General features: G+C 41.6%; 1 protein-coding gene across 2 annotated transcripts; it reads left to right on the forward strand.

Annotated features, from left to right (window-relative positions):
• The first annotated feature begins 1,616 nt into the window (after window positions 1-1,616).
• WHAMM (WASP homolog associated with actin, golgi membranes and microtubules) lies at window positions 1,617-20,919 on the forward strand. Of its 2 annotated transcripts, none has more exons than XM_058294738.2 (10): window positions 1,617-2,296; window positions 4,847-5,020; window positions 7,455-7,605; window positions 9,125-9,294; window positions 10,734-10,899; window positions 12,650-12,837; window positions 14,804-14,890; window positions 15,111-15,206; window positions 17,746-18,208; window positions 20,116-20,919. In XM_058294738.2, the coding sequence occupies exons 1-10, from the start codon at window positions 1,736-1,738 to the stop codon at window positions 20,400-20,402; spliced, it is 2,343 nt and encodes a 780-aa protein (XP_058150721.1). In that variant the 5' UTR covers window positions 1,617-1,735; the 3' UTR covers window positions 20,403-20,919. The 2 variants fall into 2 exon arrangements, with proteins under 2 accessions (XP_058150721.1, XP_058150722.1); XM_058294739.2 differs by having other exon boundaries at window positions 17,746-17,986.
• Window positions 20,920-21,758: the final 839 nt, after the last annotated feature.

Consider the following 21,758-nt stretch of genomic DNA (forward strand, 5'->3'; position numbering starts at 1 on the left):
CACTTTGGATGGATTGAATAAGGCATGGGACCATGTAACACAGTGATCCCTGTGGTGGATAATGGACTGTACAAGTAAGAGAATGTTCTCTCATGAACTATAACAAATGTACAATACTGATACATGGTGTTAATAGGATGGTTTATGACAAAAATATGCCAAATGTACACTATGGACTATTAGCAGTAATATTTTGATGATGTTCTTTCATCAGTCGAAACATATATTCCACAATGATTCAAAGTATTGGTGGTGGGGTGACATATGGGGATCCTGTATGTTATGCATGATGGTTTTATAAAGTTACAACTTCTCTAATAATAATAAAAATAAAAGAATGCCTTTAGAGAATACCAAGCAACAAATAAGAGGGCTATGTTCTGACCCATCTTTCTATAAATTGAATCCTAAAAAATAAACCTGAAATAAAAGGTGGATACACACACACACACACACACACACACACACACACACACAGAGTTTGGGGAAAAACAAATAATTTGATCTAAAAGGTTCTCTCTCCAAGATGATCTGATGGGAAAGCAGCAGTTCTTTGTCCAAACTGCATTCCACAGCTTCCAGATGCCCTGGAGCCATCTTCAGGGCAGAGTGAAGTCCTAAGCATAGATTTGGCCTGGCCCCTGTTTTCTGTGGTTGTTGTTCAGTTTTGTTTTTGTTTTTTCACTTTGGGGATACCAGCAAATGGACATTTGATTCCAGGCCTTTCCAGCTCAAGACCTTCTTGAATCAAGACCCCACAAGCCTTGTTTTGGTGAAGAGCTCCTCTTCTGCACTTCCTCCACAGCCCCGTCCCCACCTCACTCCTTCCAGGTGCACACAGGATGGCAGCGGCCCCTGAACGGTCTGCATGGAAGTTTCCTGGGCAGGGACCAAGGCTTTCTTGTCCTCTGTTCCATGAACAAGTCCAGCTGCCCCCAGCACTGCATCCCCACATACAAACTGGATTTTCCAATCTTCTTAAACAGGGAGCCACGTGGTCTTCAGCCTGAATGAATCTTATGTTTCTTTTCTGGGCCTCAGTTCATCTTTAGAGTGAGGAGACTGTATTTAAACACACGGGCTGTGGTCTGGGAGGTTTTGAAGGCTGTATGTTACCTTTTTCGCATCCTCCCTCCATACCCACAAAACGGCACACAGCAGACACAATAAAACTGCTCACTGAATTGGTAGAAGCAAATCTGTGTTTTCTCCCTAGTGCCTGGCACTTACAGGGAAATAATTACTGAATTTCATTTTATGTTTGCTCTCTCGGGAAGTGTGTAACGTCTTCGAGGGCAGGGATCAAGTATTTTTTGTAGGGGCCAGGTGATAGAAGATTGGATCAGCAGGGTTTAGGAAGTATCAACAAACACTTTCCCAACGTCAGTATGTACACGGGTGGAAAAGGTGAGGCAAGAGTGGGAATTCCCGGGCTCCAAACTGGGTTGCGCGATCGACTCCCGAGGGCAGAGTCCAAGACCGGCGATTTAACTAAGTTTTTCCTGGCCTGTCACCGGCCCGCCCCTTCTACGGCTCAACCAATCCCGGGCGGCGGGGGAGCGCTCAGCCCCCAAATAGCCAATCAGAGGCGCCAGGGCAGGGGCGACGGCGCCGGGACGCGGCCCTGGAAGACGTCCCCGCGCAAGATGTCGCGCCGAAGACTGCGCAGGGGCGGGGGCCGTGAGGGCGCCCGGGCGCGGCGAGCCGAGGTCCCGGTCCCCTGAGCGTCGGCGCCATGGACGATCAGCCTGACAGCCTGGAGGGCTGGGTGCCGCTCCGCGAGGACCTCTTCACCGTGTCCGAGCGCCACCAGCTGCGCTTCCTCGTGGCCTGGAACGACGCGGAGGGCAAGTTCGCGGTGACTTGTCACGACCGGACGGCGCAGCGGCGGCGCCCGGGGGCCGCCGGGCCCGCGCCCGCCGCGCCCCCGCCCAGCTGGGCCGGCTTGCTCTCGGCCGCCGGGCTCCGCGGCGCGCACCGGCAGCTGGCGGCGCTGTGGCCGCCACTCGAGAGCTGCCTCCCGCACCTGCCGCCGGAGCTGGAGGCGGACGGCGGCCGCGGGCTGTGGGCGCTGGTGTGGCCGGCGCGCGCGGGCCCCGGCGAGGCGGCGCTGCTCGAGCTGTGCGGGCAGCTGGAGCGCTACCTGGCCCAGGCGGCCGACGGCTGCGGCGCTGTAGCGCTACGCGACGCGCTCTTCCCCGCCCCGGGCGGCGCGGCAGACTGCGAGAGCCTGCGCGAGTTCCGGGAGCGCGCCCTGCGCGCGCGCTGCGCCGAGGCGCGTGCCCGGCTGCGCCAGGTACGCGCCCGCCCGCGCCGCCCCTCGGGGGTTCTCCTCAGACGCTAAGGAGGGATTCCCCGAGCCGGGTGGGCGCCCTGGAGCTGGGGTCCTCCGCAGGCCGCGGCGGGACGGGCTCGGGCGAGGACGGGGCGCCTGGGCGAGGCTGGGGGAGTTAGTAGGGCCGTCCCCAGGGGAGCCGCCGCGGAGAGCTCCAGGACGTGAAAGCTAGGTCCTGTGGCCATCGGGGGCCGGCACAGGCCGCGAACCTTCGCCCGGAAGCGGTTGACTGAGCGGGCTGTGGTTACCGGAAGTGCCCGAAAAGAGTAAAAGCAGAACTGAAAGGATCCCCCTCATGTAGAAAATGATAATTCGGACTAAATGCAAGCCATTCCAGGTGGAGGAAAGACCGATGATGGAGACAAAGTTTTAGAGATGAACGGGGCTTCCAGGAGCCAATTTTTTTTTTTAAATCTTAACGACTTGGTCAAAGGGAGAACCAACCGGAAGTGAGCTTTAGTCATCGGTTTGGAATAGCGACGATGGCAGTGGCCCATTTAAGCTTGAAGGAGGGAGGTTGAGGCAACCAACAAGCCATTATTTGAGTGGTAAACTCAGAGAACTTGAAGGGGAAAAGTCTTGCATCAGTGCCAAAGATGTTAATAATAGCGGGGTATGGAAAGAATATGCCACATGTATACTATGGACGACAGTTAGCGGTAATAGTCTGGCCATGTTATCTCAGCATCTGTAGCAAAAGTTCCACAACAGTGTGATGTGTTCGTGAAGGGGTGTTGTATGAATTCTACACATGTGCACGATTGTTTTGTAAGTTCAAAACTTCTGTAATAAAAATATATTTTAAATAAGAGAAAAACAAGTTCAAAAAGACTTTGGGAGAAAATATGGCGTATATAGCTACCATTTAATAAGGAGAGTTAAGATTTGGGGCTTTAATTTACACCCTGAACATGTCCTCTTGTCCTTTCTCATTAGAGGCCATTGATCTCAATTTTCCAGCGTTCCATCTGTGTATTTCTTGGGGAAAAGGGAAGTATAGGAGAATTTAGCCACATCTCAGTGTCTTAATTATAACCTCTCAAACTAAATATAGAATGGGTTTTTCAAATTAAAATAGTTTTATCAAAGGAATTAAATGAAAATAGGCCCAGGCCAGTCAATTATTGATCTTCAACTTTATCATTTGTATCAAACGAACTTTTGTTTAATTTTAGACACTTGGTTTCTCACAGAGAGAATTGGTTTCTCCTTAAAACTATAACATTTATATTAGATATGTAGCTACTGTTGTAAAAGTTATGCCTTTCCCAAGTTGAAGCTCATTCCGGGGCATTCTGGCACTGCCCTAGTTCACAGGGCTGAGCTGGTCACATTAGTATAGTTGTGTTTACCTGAAACCTAAAAATGGGTGGAGGTGGGTGGGGCTAGAAATAAAAACAGAGTACATATAAAATGAAGCTGGGTGTTTTAATTATTGAAATTTTCTGAGTAGTTAAGAAATAAGGCTGAAAAGTACCAGATGCCTCAGGTTTACTTTTTACAAAAATTTAAGTTTTGTTTGGAGACTTTTAATTTTAAACCTGGAAAGAACTGCAACAGAGAGTAGTTCACTTTAAGTTGAGGGTTGGAAATAGAAGAATTTAAGAATGTATTAAAGGAAAAAAAAATCAGTACTGCTACTTGATTTCATTTCTCTTCTCCTGGGGGTAAGATAATTTCTTAGCAAACTGGTCGGTTTATTTCTGCCTTGCACTGGCAGTGGAACTCTGCATAGAGACTAGAGCTCCAGCCGAGGTTTTGTAAATGAATTCTCTCTGCTGCCAGCTTAGTGGCCTTAACCCCAGGAATAAGGAGAAATATTTGGAGATGACCCTATAATGTCCTTAAGAGCTTTTGAAAAAGGAGTACAGGCTCATAAAACCTTTAAGGTCTGAAAAGGTGAATGAAAAAAATAACCCATAATCTACCACCCAGAGATAATTGCTGATAACATTTGATAACTTTTTCAGGTCCTTTTCTCTGCATAGTTAGTACATAGTTGAGATAAAAATTTGTACCTTGCTTTTCCCCCATTTAATATTATAAAAGTCCCATGTTATTAAAAAGTCTTAAGAAACAAAGTGCCAAATGACTAGAGCAGGGGTTTTTAGCAAGGGGTCCGTGATTTTGAATTGAAATTCAAAAAAACTTTATTCTTGTGGGGATGTGTTGGTGCAGGTATGATATAGTTATTACATAATACACAGGATAGTGTGAACTTATTAAGGAGCCCGTGGTTTTCACCTGACTGGCAAAGGGGCCCATGTAACCAAAAAGATTAAGAACCTCTAGACTAGAGTAATACTATTTCACCATTGATACAGCATGATATATTTAACTGTTCAAGTTTTAATGGGCATTTTGGTTGGAAGACAATAGTATTTTCATATTTAATATTTTAAATTTGTGTACTAAAGTTTAGACCATTAGGATTTCTTTTGTTTAGTTTTGTATGATGTGATCTTATAAAAACTTTCCATTCTCAGGCTTTACTTACTTTTTGCTGTGTAGGTTCTTGAAGGGCATGAAAATGCCAACACCATGGTAGTGTTAATGAAAGTTTATCAAGAGGAAGATGAAGCATACCAGGAATTAGTTACTATGGCAACCATGTTCTACCAGTATTTACTGCAGCCGTTTAGGGATATGCGAGAAGTTGCAACTTCATGTAAGCTTGACATTTTGGTATGTTTTCTTTATATTTTATTTTATCAGATTTACTATTTGCCATGTATTATTTCTTTAGTCACATTTAAGGTTCAAGCCTATGTTTGCATTTTGGATTCACCCTTAATGTTTAAATGGTACTGTACATTATATAGAATTTATATTTAAAAGTTGATTTTAAAAATGAAGACCTTTACATGGGTCATCTTCTCAATACCTCCAAGATTTCTGCAGATATTAAAGAGTTAGCATGCTTTCTCTGCTGAGGACCTGTTTTTGATGTGATGCTTATTTGCTACAGTTTATTTTCTGCACCTCAGGGCATATGAAAATTCCATAGAAATAGAATGAAAGTTGAAGTAGCAGAGCTGTAGATTGTAATTCAGTACTTTAAACTTTAGTAAATGCTGTCATGGCTCTCATTTCATTGAGTCATGGAAAAACCCCTGCGTTGCTAGTTAGAAAAGCCGTTATTATTCCTAGCATTACAAATGAATCTAGACCCCCAGGAGAGTTAAATAGCTTCCCTAGAGGCCCAACCAGCTGGAATCGGATGCAGAGAGCTTTTCATCGGCCCTCCGCATTAGGTGGACCTTCTGAGCATATTCTCGACTGCTGCCAGGGAATGTACTGTAAAGACAGTGTCTGTCACCTTTAGATGGAACTCATGCCACCTCAACTGTGAGAAAGTTATTTTCTTCATTATTTTGAAAATCTATTAATTTGACAGTCCTTGCATCCTGTATATATATATATTTTTTACTAGCAGCTTTAAAATATAATTCACATATCATACAGTTCACCTCTTTTTTTCCCTCAGACTTGTATTTTTAATTTCTCTGGCATATTTAATATGGTTGACAATTGCCTCCTTGAAATTAAACCCCTCCTTGGTTTCTGCACATTGCATTTTTTACTTGCCTCCTACTGCTTTGATTGTTCTTTACTCTCTTCTCTTGTATTTGATTCTTCCCAAGGCTTTATTCTTTAGTTTAACCTTGTTTTTTTCCCAGTAAAAAATACAGTTATCTAGTATTTCTAACTTCTGCAGCTCATGAGAATGGTCTTAGGGTGCTTTCCCCGTTGATAGTGTTATGCAGGATTTTGGTTTTACATTTTTTTAAGCACAATGTTTTTTTTGTGTGTTTAAATCAAAAGCTTATTAAAATGATTTATCAACATATTTGATCAGTTCATCCTTTCTCACATTCACGCCTTTTGTCATTGCAGTACACCCATTTTAAAGTGTACAGTCAGCAGCTTTCATGTATTCATAGTTGTGCATTCATCACCACTGTCTAGTTCCAGAACATTATCACCCCAAAAAGTCCTATCCGTTAGCAGTCACGCCCCATTTCCCACTCCCCAAAGCCCCTGGCCAGTCTACTTTCTGCCTCTGGATTTGCCTACTCTGGACATTTCATAAAAATGGAATCATGCAGTATGTGATCCTTTTTGACTGACTTTTTTCATTTACCAGGTTTTCAAGGTTCATTCATGCTGTAGCATGTTTCAAAACTTCATTGCTTTTTATGGCTGAATGATAGTCCACTGTAGATAAACCACATTTTATATACCCATTTCTTAGTTAATGGACATTTGGGTTGTTTCTCCTCATTGGCTGTTATGGAATAATGCTGCTGTGAACACTCGTGCACAAGTTTTTGTGTCATCGTATGCTCTGCTTTCTCTTGGGTATACTCCGAGGAGTGGGATTGTTGGGTCACATGGTAACTCTGTGTTTAACCTTTTGAAGAACTGCCAGACTATTTTCCAGAGTAACTGCGCCATTTTACATTCCAGCCAGCAGTGTATGTGGGTTCCAATTTTTCCACATCCTCGCCAGCATTTGTTATTGTCTGTCTTTTTTATTATAGCCATCCTCGTGTGTCTGAAGGAGTGTCTCATTGTGGTTTTGATATGGATTTGTCTGATGGCTAACCTGTATATATTTATGTCAGTATATCATGCTTTGTAGAGAAAGAATTGGATGACATCGTATATGTCATAATTATGAATATACAGATTTTACTATCTTTTAAGTTAGTGTCTTACTTTTCCCTTCAGAAAAGAACTGTTAGATTGAAAAACTTACTGCCATGTCTGTAAAAAAAAAAAAAATCCTTAGCTAAGTGCCTAACAACGCAGATCACAGTTCTCATTTAAACTGTGTAATTATTACTAATAAACATAACTTGACAGCTTTCCTCTTTAGAAAAAATTGTTCTGATAAGGCCAGGTGACTGCCCCAGAGTATCTGTCTTCTAGGTGGTACCCAGTTGAGAGCCTTATGCATACTCAATATGAGTTTGCTGGATGAATGAAAGTTGAATTAACTAACTAATGGTAGTATAAGTAGTTGAAGTAGTTCATATGGCCAGTTTCCTTTCGATTTCCTAATAGTTGGACATTACTATTATCTTACTGATAGAATTTTTCCTTCCTTCTGTAGAAGTCCTTAGAGGAGGGTGCTCTGGGTCCTAAAAGAATAGCTGCTTTGCAGAAGGAAGCTGAAGAATGGACCAGGCGGGCTGAAGAAGCTGTAGTGTCTATTCAAGATATCACGGTGAATTATTTTAAGGAAACAGTGAAAGCACTAGCAGGTAATAATAAAAATGTTAATACTAAGTTACACATAATTTTCATTATATTCAAAAGACATCTGCATGCCTCTTACATTGGGCATTGTATTTTTTAGGTGCTGGGGATTCAAAATAAGGGTAAGCACAGACAGACACTGTACAGCCTGGTGAGGGAAGGAAATCAGAGTTATATGTTCAGTCAAACAAAAGGAAAATGGCACTGTCAGCAAGTGATCTAAAGAAGAGGAATGTGGGGCTCCAAGAGCCGATGAGAGAGATTAGGCTCAATGAGGGTGGTTGGTGAAGGCCTCTGAGAAGGGGCACTTGTCCTGGTATTTGAGGGGTGAATAGAAGTTAAGAGGGCAAAAAATGTAAGGAAAGAGAGTTGCAGGCAGAAGAACCAGCACTCGCAAAGGCCCCTGGCTTGAGAAACGGGCATGTGTGAGGAACTTGGGAAAGACTTCAGGGTGGTGCACAGAGAGCAGAGAGAATGTGGCGGGAGGGAGGATGCTGGCAAGACAGACGGGGACAGACCCCACGGGGTCTTGTGGGCTGGACGAAGGACTTTGTCTTAAATCATTCTCAATAATAGCCCCAAACTGGAAAAAAAACATGATGTCTGTCAGTTTGGCAAGTTTTGACACATCCATTAAATGGAATACTATATAGCTACCAAGCACAACTCTGTTCTTAAAAATGCTAAGAGTTCCACAGTGTACTAAGTGAAATAAGCAAGATGTAAAGCAGAATGATGATCCTGATTTTTTGTGAAACTATCTATATAAGTCTGTCTGTCTAACTGGACATAGAAACCACCTGGAAGTATATATACTGAAATATAAGAAGCAATTAACTCAAGTAGGTGAAAGCATGATTTATTACTCATTTTTATTGTTTTTAGTGGAGTGTATTACAGTCTTTCAGAGACACAGACTGGCAAGATGTGTGTGAGTGAGTGTCTAGATACATTTGTATATTGAGGCTTATAAGAAACTGGCTCATGTGACCATGGGGGCTGGCAAGTCTGAATTCCAAAAGGCAGAGGCTGTAAGTTGGAAACCCCCATAAAGGTGTTCTGAAGTTAAGTCTGAATTTCCCAGGAGAAGCTGGCTGACTGAAGTTGAGGCAGAATTTCTTCTGCCTTCTGAAACCTTCATTTCTGGCTTTTAAGCCCTCCAACTGGTTGAATCAGGAGACTCCCCACATTGCTTAGAACAATCTCCTTTGTTGATTGTAGATGCAGTCAGTCACAGTTACACAGATGGATTTGAGTATAGATGCAAATCCATCTATAAAATACCCTCATGGTAACAGTCAGGCCAGTGCTTGCTTGACCAAACAACTGGACACCATAACCTAGTTGACACATGAAATTAACCATCCCACAGAGAATCTAAAATTTTCTACCAATGAGAGTGTACTATTTTTCTGATAATAAAGTTATTAATATGGAATGCAGAAAATGGAGGATTATCTCAAGGCAAAGTTTTCCCTGTTTAATAATTTGTAATTTTTTATTTTATTAATTATAATGCAATAGGAATGCAGAAACAAATGGAACAGGATGGAAAGAGATTTGGCCAGGCTGCCTGGGCCTCAGCAACTCCCAGGCTAGAAAAACTCAAGCTGCTGTTAGCTCGAGAGACTCTGCAACTCATGAGAGCCAAAGAGTTGTGTTTAAATCACAAAAAAGCTGAAATTCGAGGAAAGGTAAGAGAGAGAGAAATATAGCTTTCTTTTTAAAATACATTTTTATTTTAGATAGCAACTTTCTTTTCAGACATCGTTAGAGTTTCTTCACTTAGTCCAACACCATCTTCTGCTAGATAAGAATTTAGAGACTATCGAAAGCTGGCTATAAAGTTTCCCTTTGGCCAAGATGTTTTTGGAGTGTTATATTGTAGGAGTCACTGTAGAACAACACTGAGTTCAGTATTAGAGTGGGTAATGTACTTTATTATTTTTTTTTTTAAGTTTTTATTTATTTATTTGATTAATTCCCCCGCCCCCTGTTGGCTGTTCTCTGTGTCTGTTTGCTGCATCTTGTTTCTTTGTTCGCTTCTGTTGTCAGTGGCAAGGGAAGTGTGGGCGGCGCCATTCCTGGGCAGGCTGCACTTTCTTTTCGCGCTGGGCGGCTCTCCTTACGGGTGCACTCCTTGCGTGTGGGGCTCCCCTACGCAGGGGACACCCCTGCGTGTCGCAGCACTCCTTGCGCTGTGCATGGGCCAGCTCCACACGGGTCAAGGAGGCCCAGGGTTTGAACCGTGGACCTCCCATGTGGTAGACGCCCTAACCACTGGGCCAAGTCCGTTTCCCAAGGTAATGTACTTTAAAATCAATCAAGCAATGCTTCCAGCACAACTTTAGAATAATGAAAGTTGTGCTTCATCCTAGGATCATTATCACTTAAATTTTTTTCCTGTAATTTTATGGCAGAAAGCACTGTAAATACCTCATTGTCATTTATTTTTCTTAAAATCTAAATGTTTCCATGTTTCAAGGATGAAATATTTACTGTAATGAATGTTGAATAAGGCATTTTTGTATCACTAGATGAGTGGAAAAGTGTGTGTTTTAGTTTCCCAGCTGCTAAAACAGACAATACAGTGGGTTGGCTGAAAGGCTCAGGGTTTTAAGGTGGGGAGAAGATTGGAGGCATAAGCAAAGGCGATGCTTTCTCTCCAAAGACTGTGCTGCTCTAGGGCTGGCTGCCTGTGAACCTTGGTCCTTGGCTTTTCTGTCACATGACAGTGCAAATGGTGATTGACATCGTCCCCTTTCTCTCCGCATTCTTTTGACTTCTGGTTTTTTGCTCTTCCGGTGGCTTTCCTTGCCTTCCAGTTTACTTTGCGCCTAAGGCCTTCAGCGTATTGGATTAGGGCAGACCCTCATTCAGTTTGGGCACAGCTTAACTAATAGTGTCGTCAAGGTCCTAGTTACAAGGGGGTTTACATTTGGGAGACCAGGGGTTGGAACCTGAACATACCTTTTGTGGGGGACAAGAGTCAATCCCCAACAGTGTTTCAATTCTGTTTGCTTTTTTATATTTTGTATTGAGCAAGGAATAAGAAATAGCTAGTATGCTTTTAAAGTTTGCTTTTAATATACTAATTATTTTAACTTATTCTTCTGTTTTCCATGAAAACAAGATGGAAGATCTTCCAGAAGAAGAAAAAAATATAAATGTTGTAGATGAATTAGAAATACAGTATTATGAAGTTCAATTAGAACTATATGAGGTTAAATTTGAGATATTAAAATATGAAGAAATACTGCTTATTACCCAGTTGGACTCTATTAAAAGACTTATAAAAGGTAACGTTTATGTATGTGTTAATATATTAAAATAATTGAATTGCACATTTAAGGAAATACAGACTACATTATCAATTACTTCTTCTAAATTGTCTTTTCAAATCTGCTGAAATTTCCAAAATAAAGTTTCCCTTAACTATTTTTATTATTGAAATAATATATTCATTGTTAAACAGGGACAAAGAAAGAAAAACTATCACTTTCAATTCCATTTTCTAGCGATAGTGATAACAATTTGCTAGATAGCCTTCTGTTGTATGCCAGTATATATAAATATTTATCAATTTTTTTTTTTAAGATTTATTTATTTCTCTCCCCTCCCCCCCCCCCGGTTGTCTGCTCTCTGTGTCCATTTGCTGCATCTTCTTTGTCTGCTTCTGTGTTGTCAGCAACACCGGAAATCTATGTTTCTTTCTGTTGTGTCATCTCTCCGTGTGTGTGGCACCATTCCTGGGCAGGCAGCACTTCCTTGCGCGCTGGGTGGCTCTCCTTACGGGGCCCACTCCTTGCACGAGGGGCTTCCCTACGTGGGGGACACCCCTGCGTGGCAGGGCACTCCTTGCGCGCATCAGCACTGCACATGGGCCAGCTCTACACAGGTCAAGGAGGCCCGGGGTTTGAACCGTGGACCTCCCATGTGGTAGACGGACGCCCTAACCACTGGGCCAAGTCCGCCGCCAATATCTATCAATTTTAAACTGTAAATTCTATTCAGTGACCTCCTTTTCATTTAATACATAATAACCATCTTTCCATTTTAGTAAGTAATAAAGACATAAAAATTTTAATGGCTGCATAGTATTCTGCTATATGGATATTTTACTTTTCCACAAGTTTTCTGAATATTCTCACGTCTTTATTCTTCCAGATAAATTTTAGAATCATTTTGGCAAGTTCAAAACAAACAAATAAAAGCATATTGGACTTTTGATTGGGACTGTACTTAAAATTAAAGATTAATTTGGGAAGAATTGTCATCTTTGCAATTTTGAATCTTCCCATTCAAGAACATGGTATGTCTCTCATTTATTTAATTTTTTTTAAAGTTCCTCCAAGTTTATTTTCGTCATATGGATTCTGAACATTTAGTTTAATCCTAGTATTGAAAAATTTTTGCAGTAGTTTCAGGTTATGAGCATTTTACATATTTAGGAAAAATTCTATTTAAAAAATTAATCTGGAAGGATGCTGCCAAATTGTTTATAATGTTTTCCTTAAGGTTTGGGAAAGGTGGGAGAAAAGGTCACTTTTTATTTTAAGCATGTCTGTAGGATTTCAATTAGTTACAATGCACATGTTTTATTCCTTTCAATCAAGGTATGTTAAATATCATTAAGGCAGCTCATATTACTAGTAGGATGTTAGTTGCCTTTCAGGATGGCGATATGGTAATAGTTAAGAGCCTTAAGTATTTATCTACTGAGAAGCAATAAAAAAGGTATATATATAAAAATTCAGAGATGTTCATCACAGTGATTTATAATAGAAAATTGGGACATTCTAACAATAGGAAATGCTTACGTTAGAGAATACTATGAAGCCATTAAAATTATTTCCATCACTTGGAAAATGTTCTCCTCAAACTCTGTTTATTAATATGGGTAGCTGTGTATGTACTGTGTATTTATACACAACTTTATCCCTGGGTGGTGGAATTTCATGTGATCTTTACTTTTCTTACATTTAAAAAATTTTATGCATTATTTTTATATAATAAGATGTTTTTAAAAAATCACGAATATGTTTCTAGAGAAAGAGGATGAAGTTGTCTATTACGACACATGTGAAAGTCCAGAGGAACTTAAAGTCTTTGATGGGGCAGTGGGGCTGCAGAAACTTGAGAACTTGGAGATGAAAGAACTTAGCCGGCAGTGCCAGTGGCTGGAGTCCAAACGAGGCAGGGTCTGCGCTAGAAGAGCCTATCTCAGGAACAAAAAGGTAGGTATGCGGAAGCTCGCTTCCTTTCCTCCTCCTTCCAGAGATTTCTTCTTTTATGAGCGATAACAAGGTGTGGGAAATAAAGCTTTTACCAGTGTAGTGATTAATATATATATTTATGTAGATACCATTTTTATGTACAGGGATAATTTCTTCCTTATGTTCCCCCAGTGTCTTATTTTTTTCACTTTATTTTCAAAGAAGCTTTAGGATACAGAAAAGCCAAATAAAAATAAATATAGGGGATTCCCATGTACCCAACTCTTCTCCCACTCCCACACTCCCCTATGTAGATATCATTAGTTACAGTTAAAATATATTGCAAGTATTCTTAAAAGATCATTTCTTTGGGGATTTAAGCATTTACCATAATCTCTAGTTTTTAATTAATTCATTCAACTATTTGATGATTGCCTATTATATAAACAGGTGCTTTAGCAAAAACAATAGCAGGCAATTTTATTTCTAATAACCAGCTATAGTAAATTCTAAAATTTATTGTAAGTTGTTGATTATAAAATAACAATCATAGATGTAATCAGGTTATTTCAGTCCTTATATATGGAGTTTTTAAAAAAAAATTTTTTTAACTCAATTCCCGGGGTCTCCTGGTGAAGGCAAGCTGGCCCACACCACTGTGGAGAGTTGACCACAGACAGCGAGCACAAACAACAAGGGGGGCTAGAATAAATAAATGAAATAAAATAAATAAATCTTAAAAAAAAACTCCACGATTACATAAAAAGGTATCATACTAAGACATTTAATTTTTTTCTACAGAACAAAAGCTCCTATATTTCATTTTCATCCTGACTTATTTGTGTTTACTCATTTGTTATACTTTTCTTATTGGAATTAGAAAAAAATGAAAATTGTTCTTTTGTAGCTTACAAAAATGTTCATTACTCTTCCAAGGAAATATAAATACATTTTTTAAAAAACGTTATTAGAAGAATATATCCTCTCCAGATCTGCATTTAGGAATTGTTATTTAAAGATATACAGGCATTTGTCGTCCTCTGTTCCTCTTTGCAGAATCCCCAGGGGAGTCTCCCCTTTCCCACGGCAGTTCTAGAACTGTGGAGAGGTAAAGAGAGCCCTCCACTAGCCTTGGTGGTATGGCTGTGGAGAAGTGGATTTATCCAGACCTGGAGCATTTACTTTCACCTTCCAGATGGAACTCCTACCCCTGCCCCAGTCAAGGGAGCTCCTGCCATGGAGTTCTGGAAATGTTAGAATTTGGAAGGCATTGGGTTAATGGAATGTATAGTTGAGCTCTGGCTCTGTAATCTGGCTTGGGTTCAAATCACAGCTTGGCTACTTGGTAAATTATATCTCTTTGAGCCTCTGTTTTCTTGTCTGTTTAAAAAAAATAAGTAATGATGCAAATCTTATGGTTATTATGAAGATAAAGTGGCATAAGGCATGTAAAATATTTAGCATTGAGGTTGGGACCTAAAATATACTCAACAGATATTATATTATTGTAATTTCTATACATTCTAGGAATTATGGTGAGTAATTAAGCATAATACAGTTTTTAATATAATTCAAGTATATGTAGGTTAGTTAAACTTACGTAGATATGAATGGACATCTACTATGTACGTCCTGATATACAATGGGAAAATTAAAACAATCATATTGAAACGGATTCTTAGAGCATGTATCCTCTCGTTCCCACTTGGTTAAAGGATTCACTTTTTCATCTCTCAAAGCACTAAATCACAGCTGCGGCCCTCCTGACTTGGGGGGTGGGGATGAGGGATTATATTCCTGGAGGAGCCAGTCAGCCCCCAGATCACCTGGCTGGAGAGCAGGCAGTACCATTGAGGCACAGCAGAGACTCATGTTAATGAATGCCTGGTATTCCTGTCCAAATGTAGTACTTTTTTCTTTTACCCTTTTATGCTATGGCCCTTGGTAATCTTAAAAACCACTTGGGTGATTTTTATTATTCCACCAGGATCAATGCAAAGAAAATCATCAGCTCAGATTGCAACAGGCTGAAGAAAGTGTAAAATATTTTCATCGGCATCATAGCATTCAGATGGTAAGTAGAAGAAGGAAAATGTTTTAGTTTGCATCGTGAACCTGAAGGGAATTGGAGCTCCCCTGCCCTGGATGTGCTGCCAGCCCTGCTCCTCAGTGGCCTGAGCAGTCAAGTCCTGTAGCCGGCGGGGGAGCAGACAGGAGGGGCAGGCTACAGCCCCTTTCTTTGTCAAGACTTCTCTTTTGAGAAATGTATGAATATATGTTTGTTTAAATGTTAGAAAAGAGACAAGATAAAAGAAGAGGAGCAAAAGAAAAAAGAATGGATAAACCAAGAACGCGAGAAAACGCTCCAACGATTGAGAACATTTAAAGAGGTAAGTTTTTAAAATATTTAGCTCACCTACATTTTTGGGGGAAATAAATGAAGGTAACTTGTCCTAGGAGAAAAGTATAAAGTATTATGAACAGATAATTAGAATGCAAAAATGTTTACAAAATTATTTGTCATATATAAATAAAAAATTATGAGACCATAAGCTGTTGCAGACATCACAACCCTTCCCTCCTCACTGCGTGGTTGGTGCTAACTGTGCCCACCGGGGGTCAGACCAGCAAGGAAGACTGGGCATAGTTCAGTTGCCCTCAACTTCAGCTGGCTTTTCCCTCTTTTGTGATAAAGAATTCTTTACAATGCCATCCAGAAACACTGTGACCTAAGTATAGTAAAGTGCTGGGTTAAAGTGAATAGGTTAAAAAAAAAAGTAAGTTAAGTACTTTTTTAAAAATAACATCTCATGTGTTGATTATAAAACATAAGTCTGCTCTCATCACTGACCCCAACACCTTCATAAAGAAAAAAAAAAAAAAGAGACCCATACTCCACCCCCCGCCCCAAAAAAAAAAAAAGAGAACAAAACCCACTTGATCCCAGACGAGAACCTGGAATAAAGTATTATAGCGACCACTGGAGTGAATCAATCTCGGTATACTAACTTCCTCTTGTTTTCTGACATTCTCTCTACTCCGACCACTATTGAGTATCTGCTGCATGCCAGGCACTGTGCTAGGTGCTTCCTTCATTCTCATTTAATTCTAAAATAACCTTATGAGGTCTTATCCCCACCATGCTATAGACGAGACCACGGCTCAGTGTAGTTCTGTAACTTGGCTCAAGGTTCTCCAAAGTCATAATAGGGGTCCTCAGGCTGGCAGCACATCGGGACCACCTGGGAAATTTCTGAAAATGCTAAGGCCCAGGCTCTACCCCCAGACATTCTGATTTAATCAGATTGGGTTGGAGGATGAACTGAGGGGGGCCACATGAATACTAGGTGAATGTAGAACCAGTGAGTTGGAAAGTCTTGTTGGTCGGCTGCCACCAGAGGGGGGTGATTAACTCTGGAATCACAGGAGGAAGGGATTTGCGGGCAGCTGCTAGTCTGTCTTAGCCCTGAGCCATCACATTGGTGATCAGCTTTTCAAATATGGATGGTGTGAAGATGGGAGGGAAGGAGAGATGGAAGATGACAGAATCAACCCTCCTAAGCTCCTAATGAATTGGAACAATGAGTTAAACTCTAACAAACAGACCTGAAATTGGCATAAGTTGCAGGGTTTTTGGCCCAAAAAAACCTGGTAAGGAGGCATACCCTTGGAGGGGGTGACAGAACAGAGTGTGTGTGGTTCAGGTGCAGGGGGAATATTGGGACATTCTAAAAATAGGAAATGCTTAAGTTAGAGAATACTATGAAGCCATTAAAATTATTTCCATCATCTGGAACTCTTTTTATTAATATGGGTAGCTATGTATGTACTGTGTATATATACACTCCTTATCTCTGGGTGGTGGAATTTCATGTGATCTCTACTTTTCTTACATTTAAGAATGAGCAGCTGACCAGCTGGGCTTAGTGCTGTGGCCACCACTTTGATATTTGTTCTGCAAAGACAGAAGAATATGGGGATGGGGAGAGAAATACACAGAATTTATCATTAATTATATCGTATTTATATGTGTCCTTTGCCAGTTTTTCACTCAGATTATGTTTTTGAGATAAATTCGTTGTGATAGATGTAGATCTAGGTTCATTTTAATGGTAACATAGTATTACATTTTGTGTTTTATTGGCCAATCTGACTTTTTAAGGGCCTCCCTCAAGATTAGTTATTTATGAGGCTAGATTTTTATTAAATTAATACCTGCGTGACTAGAACTTTTTACACTTATATTTTTAAAGTATAGAATTTACGCCTAAAAATTAGAAGAATCACTCCTAATGCCCATTACAGCTTTCATTCTGATGTGCTCTCTGCTGGTATTTTCCAGACTCGTGATTTACAGAGTTATAATCGTGGTGCATATTATTTTGTATCCTGCTGCTTTTATTTAACACTGTATCGCTTGTATTTTTCTAGGATGTTTGATAGATTTTGGACTGTTTGTGATTTTTAATGGCTGCTTAATGTTTTGCCACAGTTCTTTCAACTTATTTCCTATTGTCATATTTGGGGTTTCTGATTTTTTTCATACAAAAATATTATGAATATTTTCATCTATATGTATCCTTTCATAACTTTGTTATATTACAGAGACAGTATTACTTGATTAAAAGATATAAATGCTCTTTTTTTTTTAGGAGGTACTGGAGATTGAACCCAGGATCTCTTATATGGGAGGCAGGTGCTCAACTACTTGAACTACATCTGGTCCCAAATGCATATTTTTTTTAACACATGAAAAATAGATTTAGTAGCAAGGGTGGGTGTATGAAGTGAGAAGGAACACTTTGAATTAGAACAATCTATGCATAGAAATCTTCAGTGTTCATCTCTTTCGACTTACTGATAGAAAGTTCCTGCATTTTGTTAGTTTGCATTTGTGGTGAGTTTCTCATGGCAGTTTTTCATTTTCAGAAATGTCCAAGCCAGTCTACACTAAAAACATCTTGCTCAGAACCTGTGGCTCCAAACCTGCCTCGTGGACTTTCCCGGCTTGCATCCTCACCAGCTTCTCAGCCTCTGTCTGTAATTCATCCTCCATGGAGGAAAACCGGAAGTACTCCCTTATCTGAAGTTAGTCATGTGAAAACCCCTGAGGCCCAAGACTGTCCTGGAACTGTCCGGATGGTTGGTGACCAAACACATTCCAAAGCCAGTGAGGAATTGTCCCTGCCCCCACCACCGCCTCCTCCTCCACCCCCCCCACCCCCACCGCCATCCCCGCCACCTCTCCCTGCTCTATCCTTTCCTTCTCAATCTGCCACTTATCGGAATTTGCGCCTCAGGACTTCAGTACAAGATGATCAGCCACTTCCTCTGATCTGCGAATCACCTGCTGAAAGACCAAGGGATTCCCCTGAAAGTTTTAACTGCCCAGGTAGTCTCCTGGAGTTCTGTCCCTTCTCCCTGTGGGTTGTTAATTTGTTGACACATTCTAGCTTTCGAAACCAGCATATTCAAATTGAGATCTTTTTTCAGAATTCTCTACAATCTTAAAATATCCCAGTATTTGCTGCCTTAAGGATTACTGTTTTGTTGCAAAGCCAGTGTAATCTAAATCTGAGTTTGATGAATGCTAACTTATTTTGAAGAAACCATCTCTACACATTTCACGATCACATAAGTTGGGGTTTCTGAGGCTGTTAGAAATCATCAACCTATTTCAGGTTTCTTAAGACTTAAGTACCTCTTTGGTTTTAGCCATTTGATTGTTTTTCAGCACTGCTTTGAATTAAGTTTACTGTTGCATCTCCAACTTCTTTACAGTATTAAATTCTTGTATTTTAAGCAGAATATTGATGGGAAATTACTGTGCAGGACTATTAACCAGAACATGGGAGGCTGCTCTAGCAGACCGACCAGTAGACTGTGAAATCTTACTGTTGTAAATCTTTCTGAAATGCAGTGGGTTCCAAAAAAAGTGGGCCACTCTCTGCTTTTGCATGTACAGTACACTGAATACAATTGAACAGTTCTTTGTTTAACGAGGTGTATAGTTCTGACTCAATTCTAATTCTGGCTTTAGAATTGACTAAGAAGACTGCTCTAAATGTGCCCACACTCTGAACCTACTGCATTGGGGTATATTTGTGTGTGTGTGTATGTTAGATAAATCCTAGCTAAGTGCTGTGTACATTTATTTTAAAAATATTTTTGAGCAGCACCACCTAAAATGTGCAAGACTGCCATGAGAGGGCATGTAAATGACTTCTGGGTAATCATTCCAGACTGTGGCTCTGATAAGTTGAGCATTCTGGTTATTCTGAGTGGCCTCACTGTACCTAGAACTCCATACAAATGAAAATGCCCACAGTATTATGTGGAGACCAAATGGCCCGTTTCTGTGGGGTTTGCACCAGTGTTTGTACTTTTCGTGTAAATGAAAAGTGAGAGATTGTGTGTGCCTAGATCAGAGTTTGAATGTGGACAGATCTTTGCTTGGTGTCTCTTCCCCACTTGGGTTTAATCCAAACAGTTTCGGGAACCACTGTTCAGCTCACAAACACTGCCTCATTTCACTGAAAATAAGAATAAGTGTGAATTGCCAGGAAAAATGGCCTTGATCGTGAAACTTTGTCTTTTTATGTCCATAAGAGAATTGTAATATTAAGTTATAGGTTTAAATCCAAAACGAATTAGCATTTTCTTAGCCATAGCATGACCTTTAAATCTTTTAACTAGAAATAATTCTTAATCTTGAAGCCTTACCTGGAAGATCTCTAAATTAGGGGTCAGTCACACCACTCCTCCTGCAGGAGGCCATAAAAAATTTTATCCCCTCACGGGGCTCAAGGTGACAGAGAAGGAGAAAAATAGCTTCTCACCAGGGCCTTGCAATTCTGATCTAATCTGTGTTTTGACAGCGTTTCACACCCTCAAAAATAGAGCAGGGTAATGTAGGTGGAATTAAACACACTCTATGCCCAAGAATGTGCCAGGGCCGCCCCCTCCAAGCTCACTGAGCCATTGATTAAAGTTTTACTTGAAGCGTTTTCATGTTGGGAAACCTACTCACTTCACTGTCACAGAACAAGTTCTCCCTGACTAATCTCCAAGCCTGTAGCTGGAAGATTCAGCAGGGTGAACTTTTAAAGAACTATCCTTGATTCAAACAGAAAACTTACTGACCTCACAGATAATCAAAACATTTGTTTTATGGTACGATGATTATTTAAGTCACAATGTTACCTGGCAAATGACTTAACTTTAGAACAATAGTGTTCTAGCATCTGGCAGAGAAAGCATGTTTTCTTGATTGTACCAGCTCCGTTTGCTCTGTTTCAGGATCAATGGATGAAGTGCTGGCCTCACTAAGGCATGGGAGAACCCCCCTCCAGAAAGTGGAAGTGCCCGCCCGGCCCCCTCCCCGTGCTTCGGTCAACGAGCACATTCTGGCTGCCATAAGGCAGGGGGTCAAACTGAAGAAAGTCCACCCGGACTCTGGCCTCAGCCCCAGCAGGAAACCGCCCAGCGACCTTGAGAGGAGCATAAAGGCGGCTCTCCAGCGGATCAAGAGAGTGTCTGCCGACTCGGAGGAGGACAGCGAGGAGCCCGGAGAGTGGGACCACTGAGCACTCCTCGGCAGAGGCCCCCGCCACGGTGTGCTGAACGAAGGCACGTGGGCCCAAGGCCGTTCTCGGAAAGCAGGCGTGATGGGTGCTGGTTAAAGCTGGCCACAGGTCACCCAGAAAGAGTGGCAGGGTTTTGATATGTGATGCTGCACCTTGTATCTAATGTGACTCTTCAAATTGGGCAAGAAGTAGAAGACATGATACCTTGTGCACCCCAAACCACAGGGTAGGTATTGCTGGCATCAGAGCACAGATCTTAATTCTCACCACAGCTAATCTAGAGCCATTCCCTAGTTCCGATCAACATTTACTACAGTAAACAACACTACCAGGTCCTGACACTGTCCTTGCGTCTGTGCAGGAGTGGTTTCTTCAGATTCAAAGACTGAGATGTGAACATTAATTTAGCAGTAAACAGAATTAATTGCTTCTATCAGGAACTTTTAAATATTCTAAATGAAGTTTATTTTATTTATCAAACACTATAAATACATAATAAAGAACTACTTATAATGCACCCGTATCATTCATGAGGAAATGAAAAGATAAATCTTAACAGATAGAATTATTTCAAGTTTCCAAAGCAAAGCCCTCCCTGCTGGAGTGGCTTGAAAATTTTCTACATTTCGGCCAGGCATTTGTCCAAGCAAATACTAAGGGCAGGGGACTGGTTCTTCCCTTCAGGAACTGAAGTCCCATGCTGGAAATCTCCTCTGCTCTGTGTTAAAATGTAGGAAAGGGCACGAGAGCCAATACAAGGCAGTCTGTTCACTCACTGCCCAGAGTGCCCACTAACCTGTGTGGCTCAGTGCTCATCCTGCCCACCCTGGGTTTCCACAGAATAAAAGGACCCACCTCCTTTGTTTCCAGAGAAACTGTTGAGACCACAGTCTCTCTACTTCTTTCCTCTTAACATGGCTGGTACTAGCCAGAGGGGCCTCGGCCGGCCTAGCGGGAGGCAGGGGTCCAGGTCCTGCAGCAGCTGTAGCCTGATCCCCTCCATGGGTGGTGTGGCCACCCAGGGCCCACGTGGCCTACCTCCATTGACCCCGAGGGATGCAGACCAGAGCCCAGCGCCATGCACGGATGGGCCTCACTCTGCCAACCTGGGCCTGGCATGGCTCTGACACCGGATGGGCCAAGCCCTGACCCTGCCTTGGTCCCAGTCTCTGCTGCCACCTCGTGGGCTCCCAGGGGTGCGCCACAGGCCGACACTCCCTGCTGGCTGCTCACTCGCCTCAGTTCCAAATGCCAGAGGCAGGTCTAAGGGCCGTGGCCCAGGCTTCCTTCCCCGCCACAGACAGGCCAAGCCTAGCAGCAAGATATTACTTTGGGAAGAATTTGATAAGGCAAAAC

The sequence above is a fragment of the Dasypus novemcinctus genome, chromosome 3, assembly GCF_030445035.2.
Source record: "Dasypus novemcinctus isolate mDasNov1 chromosome 3, mDasNov1.1.hap2, whole genome shotgun sequence".
NCBI classification, from domain to species: domain Eukaryota; kingdom Metazoa; phylum Chordata; class Mammalia; order Cingulata; family Dasypodidae; genus Dasypus; species Dasypus novemcinctus.